Genomic DNA, 10,531 nt, shown 5'->3' with positions numbered 1-10,531 from the left:
CAAGATCAAACAAAGTTTTTAAAAAACAAGTTACTCTAAAAGGTTTCAGAAAACTTGTCGTCAGCATTAGGAGAATAAGAAGTGAATAATGAAGATTTTTGTTTACATTTTAGGAACTGAGGATGAAGTGAAACAACTGACTGAAGAGAGAACAAAGCTCAACATAATCTTGAATGGTGGGTAACATTACCGAGGTGTTAGGACAGAATGTGTGTGAAGAATCTGTAAGGTTAAACCAGAAAAAAAAAGCCAAAAACAACATTAGATTTAAGAGTTTGTGCATGCACAGCTAATTACCATTTTTTATTCAGTCATGTTTTCTTTGTATTCCTGCTTTTGTATTGCATGTTTGTGTCTATCTCACAACTCATGTTCATACTTTTGCTTATTTGTTGCAGATGTTGAAGCAAAGTGTAATATCCTGACTGTGGAAAAGAATGAACTACAGAGGAAGTTGATTGACTCTGGTAAACAGGGTCACATCACTATTTTATGTCGATAGACAGTATGGATTCAACTGTGAGGAAGTCAAAGTTTTATGTCTCACATTGTTGCATTACAAAATGCAACACAAAACCTAAGCAGAAAATAATTCAGTTTTTGCTTTAGATCACTTTCAGCTACAGAGGTTATACTGTGTATGTAAACCGCAGAGAAAAAGATGAAATCTATTCAATCTATTTGTTTTGATACTTTAAAGTTCTATTTTTCAGCAATGGGCATCAAACAGTCTTTCTCAACATAAGTTACAAGGATCAGTTTCACGTGTAAGGCACTAGACATTTGTGTGATCATGCAGCACCGGATAGCATCATGCCATTACAATATCAGAGAAAAAACTTAGTTCTGCCTTAAGACCTTTTCTGTCAATCTGCAATATTGTTCCTACTATGTCATCAGACCAAAACTTTAAATCTATCTAAAAAAGTAAAAGTTAACGTCATTTGATCTCATTTAAATTCCAGCTTCTCTGCATAATTCCTTGACTGTAAAAAGAGATGAGTTAAAGAGGACAATTGCAGGTATGGTTTAAAAAAAAAAAAAAAAACACTTTCCAAATCAACTATATTTGATTTTCCTGTTTTTGGAGATCACCTCTCTAGAAGTTACACAATTATCCAACTATGTTTTAGGTTTGGAGATGAAGTCAAAGGTCCTGATGGAGGAAAGAGACACTCTAGAGAGGAAGCTGAACACCAGCGGTGAGCTTACACGCTGTAATCCTTGTGTTATCCTAGGCATGTTTACATTAAAGTGGGGTCATCTGGACTCCTCAAGACAGCACAATGAACTTTTGTTTTTCAAGGATTTTTTATCGTCACTGGTGTCTGTGGCAGACATAAAATCCTGTCTACCTTTGTCAATGAAGGGATCACACATCAATATAAGGGTTGGGTCATTTGGACCCAATTAGAGAGCACACGGGTTAACTCAAAAGATCACTTGGTAAATGTCTAATTGTCCTTTTATATTCAGAAATTAAAATTTGCCTTCTTTTTTACACATCCTACATCGGGATAGGCAACTCCAGGCCTCGAGGGCCGTAGTGTCCAGCCAGTTAGAACATACCAGAGCAGGGTATGTTGGAAAACCTGCAGGAATCCTAAAGGCCTGGAGTATCCCATCCCTCCTTTGTATGATTTATATTATTTTGATTTAATGTTTGTTTCTTTGAAAAGGAGTGTTTTATTTAAAATAAATAAATAACAGCTGCAGCAGGATAATGAACGGAGGCGGAAGTTTTTTTTTTTAAATGCAGTATAAAAGTTTTCTTCCTGAAAACATCCCCAATGAAATAACACCTTCAAGCACTGTCCTGATCTGTAACTGTTTTTAAAACTAATTATTAAAATCTCAATCTGAATGCTGACTTTAATTTACCAATAGTTTTACAGGAAACTTCTCTGACTAAAGCGAAAGATGAACTGAAGAAGACCATCACCGGTAACATTTACTTGATTTTTTTCATATCATAGTTGTTCTTCACTGAATCTTTTTTTTCTGTACTCTTCTAATTAAAGTAAGGCTGTAAAATATGTATGTCCTGGTTTTGTCAGTATTCTTTTTATTGAAACATTTACATGAGTGAAAAACATTTCTGTTTATTGCAAGGTCACAGTTAGAGTTTGATCTTTTTCTGATGGTAAAGTAATTTCATTAAGGAGACATCTTTATTTATGATACAGAATCTACATGAAAGTGTGCATAGTTTTTTGAAAGTTTGGCGCTGGGCAGATGATGTCTTTATCTTGCTGGGAGAAGGTCGGACCATAGATAGATAGATAGACCCCAGAGTCCAGATGCTTATGGTGGTTGAAGCCCGTAAATTACATTGGTGGGGGATGGGGTGGCATATGAGAAATAATACAAGATACATTTTTTTAGTTTCTCAAAACACTACCTTTTTAAGTTTCTTGGTTACAAATTACAGAAGAATGAACTTGTTTGTCTGAAATCAAAATTGATGATCAAAACATTAAAAATAAAAAATACAATGTATTCAAAATTATTATATATTAGAATGATCAAATTAAGTTTGAAAGTTTTTTGCTTTTATTTGGTATAACTTTACCCAAAGGTTTTCTAAATTTACCATTTTGCATTTGTTATCAAGCAGTTTTGGCTGTATTAATGTTCTGAATTAGCATTTAACATAATTATATGTTACCTTTTTAACACTAATTTAAGCAGAACATCTAATTATTAGGAAGTTATTATCCATTTTATTTATATTAGTGGTTAAAACATAAACCAAAGCCTGCTGATTTAATTCTTCCTGCAAGTATAAATATCTTAATGTTTTATTCTCCTGAATAAAGGGGCAATGGTTAAAGCCTGTCAGATTTCCTTGTGATTCCAGTTTCAATAAAAAGAAATGACAGAGCAGTGAGCTCCGACAGATTGTTGTACTGGAATATGTATGTTCTGTTGCAGTGATGGAGGCTAGGTCCAATATTTTGACGGCTGAACGAGATCAGATGAAGGAGAGCCTCAAAACCTGCAGTGAGTTTGAACACTGATCCACTCTATGAAACCTTTAGCTTTTAGAAAAGGAAAAATGAATTAGTCAGATGTTAAAGTATAATTTGGAAATCCTTCAGATACATTTTTTTTTGGTATATGAGACAGCTGAGGTGAGAATTGTTTTCATGAATGACAAGATTTCAAATATCTAAAATAAAAGACTAAAATAATTTTTTGTGTTAAAACAAACTGTTCCTCTGCTATAAATAAAAACGGCTTTGTTTCAAGTTTCACAGAAAAATGCACTGATCACAGAGAGAGACTCACTGAAGAGGACAAACTCTGGTCAGTTCTTTGTTTTATATGTCCAAATGTAATTTTTTCTGTTATTTAGGCATTTGTATTTCATGCAAGTATAAGTTATTTTATATAGTTCATTCTTTCTTTCTTTTTACTTTATAAGCCACTGAGGAAAAATCTAAAAGCCTTACATCAGAGAACGATAATCTGACCAGGAGGTTGAATTCATGCAGTAAGTATATCAAAATGACCATGATATGATAAAGTAACTGTAACATTAGACAAAGTTGTTTTCTTTCGCATGCAGATGACATTGGGTGTCCGTCACACACACTTTACATTTAGAGGGGATCAAGCTAGCAGTGGCTTCCAAATTGCCTCATGCTCCACTGACTCAGCTGAGGCTTTTAAAACACCTGAAAACCTTTTTCCATTTCAGCAGAATTTTAGCTAAATGTGTGTTTTTAGAGTTGAATATTAAGCTTTTTTTGTTATTCGGGTTTGTGTTGGGTTTATTTTATCTTTAATCTATGTCATGTTTCATCTTGTTTATGTAGTTTTTGTCCTATGTTGTTAAGCACTTTGTGGTTATTTCTGGAGAAAGTGCTTAGTATCATTTACTTGATTGTGTTACTTTGCAGGTAGTCAACAAACCAGTTTGGGACGTGAAAAAGATGAACTTCAGACAAAACTGGATGTCTTTGGTGAGTTACAGTATAGAGCTCCATGTTTTAGATATTTTTAGTTTTGATGATTAGGGTTACCATTCTTACAATCTAATCATTTTTGTTTTGCCCCTTTTTGGTTTAAAGGGCCTGTACCGTGCAAAATCAACTTTTAAAGCTTTTAAGAGTATTATAATTTTATTTCCACACAAATAACAACCCCAAATATGTATTTTGATCCATTCTAGCATTTCTGAGTATTCCTCTAAAAAAGATGCTTTTCATGTGACGTCAAACAAAACAGAGATATCGCCGGCCACGTGTAAATTAACTTCCGGTTTATGGGTTTAGAATGGCAGAGCTGACAGCTGAACACTGTATAATACAATTTTACTTAAGTAATTAATGGTAACCTAACCATGGGGATGGAAAGTTTGTACAATATTTATTTTATAAATGTATGACCAGGTTTTCCTCGGGGATTGTTCAGAAATCAAAGCACAAATGTCAGCAGTCCTGCCTGCAGAATGCTGCACAGCCGCCTTCCCCAAACTATATGGAGGATATTAAATAAGTCCTGCATTATTTCTCTCTTTAGTTTATTTGTACACAGCAAAACTTCTCTACAAAGACAACAATAAATTACTACCCCACAATATTCAGAAACAGTTTAGACAAAGGGACGGAGATAACACTGTGTGGGGACATGGTATTTTCAAGCTTATCCCCTTTTCCAACAATGACTCCAGTTTGTGACATGTTCTTTACAAATGGAGATAATGCTGTTTTTTTTTTTTTTTTGTTTGTTTGTTTCTTACTGTGTTTTATGCTTTGTATTTTTTTACATGTTTGAAATAAGTCTGAATCCAAATGTACACCTTGGCTGCATGTGGCCAACATGAATTTGCATCAGTTTTTGTTTTTTATCAAACTTAGAATACGTGCGAAAAACATTAAACAAAATAGAACTCGCTAGACTAATAGTACATCAAATATTGAAGGATTATTCAAATTTGTATTTTGATTTGTGAATGATGTAAGAAAGGAAATGAAAATACACTTCGGCAGGACATTTATAAAATAAATATTGTACAAATTGTGGTTATGTAACAACGAGTCAGATTAAGATGGATCCATATGCAGTTTTTTTATTTTATTTAAGGAGCTTGGGTTTGACGTGGTGAACTTGGCAGAGGTCAGGAACAGCAACGGGTTTGTCAGAAGATGAGGCAGGCCATAGGTGAAGAACAGGCGAGGGTCAGGCACGGCGAGGAGTTTGTCATAGGCTGAGGCAGATCGGTGGTCAAAGGCAGGCTGGGGTCGAAGCAGGCTTAAACAGGAACAGGATTGAAGGAGGTAATGCTCAGAAATGCAGGAGTACACCGAAACAAGACTTCACACCTGAGCACAGCCTGAAGCCTCCTTATAAATGTTTGTGGTGATTGAAGAATGAGGGACAGCTGGTGAGGTCTGGGAACAGCAGGCAGAGGCTTATGGGAAATGGAGTGAAGATGAGGCTCAGGAGAGTAAAACTCAGGCGATGGCTCCCTCTGGTGGTCAGAGGGAAAAACAGGTTGATTCATGACAGGTTACAATTGGTTAGGATACCTTTTATTATTTACATTAAATTGTTTTAAAAAATGTTCAGCTGTCTCAGCTTTGCCGCTCTAAACCTGTAAACCAGAAGTCACTTAACACAGGGTCTGCAATATCGCCATTTTGTCTGATGTCACCCTGAAAAGGGTCTATACCAGCAGTGTCCAAAGTCGGACCTTGAGGGCCGGCCTCCTGCTGGTTTTCCAGAAATCCTGCCTTATCTGCTGCTGATTACCTAGATCAGGTGTGTTTGGCCAATAAGGAGCTTCAATAGCAGCTTAGTTGGAAAACATGTAGGACACCGGCCCTCGAGGACTGACTTGGTCAGTAATGTATATCCTCCAACTGTGTCCCATCTCTTCTTGACAGTGTTTCCAATATCCACCAGAACTCAGAGGTGTTTGTTACTGTTATTGAGTACTTTCAGACGCTGGTCTCCTTTGAGGTGGAGAACTCCCGGTGGAGATGCAAAGAAAGCAAATAATGAATTAGAAGAACTGGTTTGAACATAGATTATTGAGCAAGAACAGAAAGGTGCTTGTGTCTCTAGGGAAATCATTCACATGAAAACGAAGAGGATTTATGATTGATGGAGGATGTTTCAAAGAGAAAAGAAACCGCCACAGCCAGTGATACGCATAATACAATGTTGTCATTGTTTCAATAATTCCTGAAATCTTCAACTGATGGTCCTGTCTGCATTTATTGACCGGATTTCACAGCAAAATGAACACATTCAATTTTTTGAATATACTAAAGGCAGATATACGGTATGAACATACATTTTTGCATAAGTTTGAATATTGCTTATTTTTGATATGTTTCCCATATTCAACGTTATGTGTTTTCTGTTATGGAGAATTTCAATAATTCTCCATTTGGAGGGGTAAGGGAGAAGTCGTAGGGGTAGGGGGAAAATTTGTATTCTGCCTTACAATTTTGTCCTTGTGTGCAGAAACTCTGCTATGCTTTGTTGAACTCATGAGTTTGATTGTGTCAACAGATCGCTATCTAAAACAAAATTGGATCTATTTTAGTGGAAGCTTTTATTATATTTCTACAACCGAGAAATCTTGGCAAGACAGTCGAATTGACTGTTGGGGAAGAGGTGCAGATTTGATCATCATTGGCAGCAAAGAAGAAAATGTAAGTACACATGGTTTTGTAATGTTAGGGTATTAAGTAACCTTAAAAAGTTAGGAAAGCAAACATTTTAAACCTGAATTTTTTTCCAAAATTGTTTAGAATATCATGAAAAAGTGTTTTGATTTCCATTTTTCCACAACAAAAATAATTTTGCGAAAAGATTGAGTCCATTGTTTAATTGGTTCAAGTTTTATTTTAATTGGGTTTCCAGCTCATTAATCTCACAAAAAAAATAAATAAAAAATAAAAGATTTCTGTAAATACAAAACACTTCCTTCTCAGTTTTTGCAAAAAAGATAAAGACAGAAATTTTGGTCTAATCAAATCAATAAAGATTTAAAATGATCATGCTCTTGATTGTTTGGGTTTTATGAGCTGAAACCCCAATTTGTGTATAAACATTCAAACAGTGGACTCAATCTAAATTTTATCAACATTTAATTTTTTAATGGAATTTTGGAAATTATTTCTGTTGTCAACATAATGTAGCCACGAGGGGGCCCAAGCCAGGGTCTCATTGTGCCGGTCCCAAGCCCGGATAAATACAGAGGGTTGTGTCAGGAAGGCCATTTGACGTAAAATCTTGCCAAATCAAATATGCGAATCAGACCTACGAAATCCATACCGGATCGGTCGAGGCCCGGGTTAACAACGACCGCCATCGGTGCTGTTCACCGACAGGGTGCCGGTGGAAATTGGACTACTGTTGGTGGAAGAAGGAGAGGAGGAAGGCGGGTTCGTAGGGAGAGAGAGAAGAGGAAAGTCACTAGTGTTGGACTGAGAGTTGGGACTTTGAATGTTGGAACTATGACAGGAAAGGGTAGAGAGTTAGTGGACATGATGCAGAGGAGAAAGGTAGACATACTGTGTGTCCAGGAGACCAGGTGGAAAGGTAGCAAGGCTAGAAGTTTAGGAGCAGGGTTCAAGTTGTTCTATCATGGTGGAGATGGGAAGAGAAATGGAGTAGGAGTTATCCTAAAGGAGGAGTTTGTTAGGAGTGTTGTGGAGGTAAAAAGAGTGTCAGATAGAGTGATGAGTCTGAAGATAGAAATGGAGGGTGTCATGTTCAATGTTGTTAGTGGGTATGCCCCACAGGTAGGATGTGAGCTGGAAGAGAAGGAGAAGTTCTGGTTGGATCTTGATGAAGTGATGATGAGCATCCCTGGAAATGAGAGAGTTGTCATTGGTGCAGATTTCAATGGTCATGTTGGTGCAGGAAACCGAGGTGATGAGGAGGTGATGGGCAGGTTTGGTATCCAGGAGAGGAATGTAGAAGGACAGATGGTGGTTGATTTTGCAAAAAAGATGGAAATGGCGATAGTGAATACATTCTTTGAGAAGAGACAGGAACATAGAGTGACCTATAAGAGTGGAGGTAGAAGCACACAGATAGACTACATCTTGTGTAGACGGTGTAATCTGAAGGAGATCAGTGACTGTAAAGTAGTGGTTGGTGAGAGTGTTTCCAGACAGCACAGGATGGTGGTGTGTAGAATGACTCTGGTGGTGAAGAAGATGAAGAAAGAGAGGGCAAAGGCAGAGAAGAGGACAAACTGGTGGAAGCTGAAAAAAGAAGATTGTTGCATGACTTTTAAGAAACAGTTGAAACAGGCTCTGGGTGGTCAGGAGGTACTCCCAGATGACTGGATAACTACAGCTAATGTGATCAGGGAGACAGGTAGGAGTGTACTTGGTGTGTCATCAGGAAAGAGAGTTGATAAGGAGACTTGGTGGTGGAATGAGGAGGTGCAGGAGTGTATACGGAGTAAGAGACTAGCTAAGAAGAAGTGGGACACTGAGAGGACTGAGGAGAGTAGACAGGAGTACAGGGAGATGCAGCGTAAGGTGAAAGTAGAGGTGTCAAAGGCCAAACAAAGAGCTTATGATGACTTGTATGCTAGGTTGGGTAGTAAGGAGGGAGAGACTGACCTGTACAGACTAGCAAGGCAGAGAGATCGAGATGGGAAGGACATGCAGCAGGTTAGGGTGATCAAGGATAGGAATGGTAATGTGGTGACAGGTGTCAGTGGTGTAATGGAAAGATGGAAAGAATACTTTGAAGAGTTGATGAATGAAGAGAATGAGAGAGAACAAAGAGTAGAAGAGGTGACGGTTGTGGAGCAGGAAGTAAGAAAGATTAGTAAAGGTGAAGTGAGAGGGGCTTTGAAGAGGATGAAGAGTGGAAAGGCTCTTGGTCCTGATGATATACCTGTGGAGGTATGGAAGTGTCTAGGAGAGATGGCAGTGGAGTTTTTGACCGGGTTGTTCAACAGGATCTTAGGTGGTGAGAAGATGCCTGAGGAATGGAGGAGAAGTGTGATGGTGCCCATTTTTAAGAATAAGGGAGATGTGCAGAGTTGTGGTAACTACAGAGGAATAAAGCTGATGAGCCATACAATGAAGGTGTGGGAAAGAGTAGTGGAAGCCAGACTAAGAGCAGAAGTGAACATTTGTGAGCAGCAGTATGGTTTCATGCCAAGAAAGAGCACTACAGATGCAACATTTGCTTTGAGGATGTTGATAGAGAAGTACAGAGAAGGTCAGAGAGAGCTCCACTGTGTCTTTGTAGATCTGGAGAAAGCTTATGACAGAGTGCCCAGAGAGGAACTATGGTATTGTATGAGGAAGTCTGGAGTGACAGAGAAGTATGTCCGAGCAGTGCAGGACATGTATGAGGGCTGTAAGACAGTGGTGAGGTGTGCTGTAGGGGTGACAGAGGAGTTCAAGGTGGAGGTGGGATTACATCAGGGATCAGCTCTGAGCCCCTTCCTGTTTGCAATGGTGATGGACAGACTGACGGATGAGGTTAGACAGGAATCACCATGGACTATGATGTTTGCAGATGATATTGTGATTTGTAGTGAGAGCAGGGAACAGGTGGAGGTGGAGTTAGAGAGGTGGAGGTTTGCCCTGGAAAGGAGAGGAATGAAGGTTAGCCGCAGTAAGACAGAGTACATGTGTGTGAATGAGAGGAACCAGAGTGGAAGAGTGAGGTTACAGGGAGAAGAGATAAAGAAGGGGGAGGAGTTTAAGTATTTAGGGTCAACAGTACAGAGTAATGGAGAGTGTGGAAAAGAAGTGAAGAGGAGAGTGCAAGCAGGTTGGAATGGGTGGAGAAAAGTGTCAGGTGTGATGTGTGACAGAAGAGTTTCAGCACAAATGAAAGGAAAGGTGTACAAGACTGTGGTGAGACCAGCCATGTTGTTTGGACTAGAAACAGTGGGACTGAAGAAAAGACAGGAAGCAGAGCTGGAGGTAGCAGAGATGAAGATGCTGAGGTTCTCTTTGGGAGTGACCAGGATGGATAGGATCAGGAATGAATACATCAGAGGGACAGCACATGTTAGAGGTTTTGGAGATAAAGTCAGAGAGGCCAGACTGAGATGGTTTGGACATGTTCAGAGGAGAGACAGTGAATATATTGGTAGAAGGATGCTGAGTCTAGAGCTGCCAGGAAAGAGGTCTAGAGGAAGACCAAAGAGGAGGTTTATGGATGCAGTGAATGAAGACATGAAGGTGGCTGGTGTTAGAGTGGAGGATGCTGAAGACAGGCTTAGATGGAGGAAACTGATTCGCTGTGGCGACCCCTGAAGGGAAAAGCCCAAAGGAAAAGAAGAAGATTTCTGTTGTCAACATGAACGCAGTAACACACATGATTGATTACTAAAAACTAATGTATTAAAATTTGTTAATGCTAATTAATTACACTTTGCAGAACAATTGTCTTCCGCTTCGCGCCGGGTGATCATTTTTTCATTGCGTTTATTTCTGAAAATGCATAATTCGTCTTGCTTTATCCCACTTATACAATGGTCACTTGCAAAAGAGATAAGTATTCAACCAATTTTTCACACTTTATT

At 38.5% G+C, this 10,531-nt stretch overlaps 1 protein-coding gene across 1 annotated transcript in view; it reads left to right on the top strand.

The window, feature by feature from the left end:
• Positions 1 to 10,531, top strand: part of LOC118599645 (C-type lectin domain family 4 member M-like) — an 18,236-nt gene that overhangs the window by 5,902 nt on the left and 1,803 nt on the right. Inside the window, exons 11-20 of the mRNA XM_036215265.1 lie at positions 114 to 176; positions 399 to 467; positions 966 to 1,022; positions 1,134 to 1,202; positions 1,888 to 1,944; positions 2,935 to 3,003; positions 3,253 to 3,309; positions 3,428 to 3,496; positions 3,906 to 3,968; positions 6,529 to 6,671. Of these exons, the coding sequence (XP_036071158.1) occupies positions 114 to 176; positions 399 to 467; positions 966 to 1,022; positions 1,134 to 1,202; positions 1,888 to 1,944; positions 2,935 to 3,003; positions 3,253 to 3,309; positions 3,428 to 3,496; positions 3,906 to 3,968; positions 6,529 to 6,671 (716 nt within the window). The remainder of the gene's footprint in view (positions 1 to 113; positions 177 to 398; positions 468 to 965; positions 1,023 to 1,133; positions 1,203 to 1,887; positions 1,945 to 2,934; positions 3,004 to 3,252; positions 3,310 to 3,427; positions 3,497 to 3,905; positions 3,969 to 6,528; positions 6,672 to 10,531) is intronic.

The sequence above is a fragment of the Oryzias melastigma genome, linkage group LG14 (assembly GCF_002922805.2).
Source record: "Oryzias melastigma strain HK-1 linkage group LG14, ASM292280v2, whole genome shotgun sequence".
NCBI lineage: Eukaryota > Metazoa > Chordata > Actinopteri > Beloniformes > Adrianichthyidae > Oryzias > Oryzias melastigma.
This window is presented reverse-complemented; position numbering and strand designations above follow the sequence as displayed.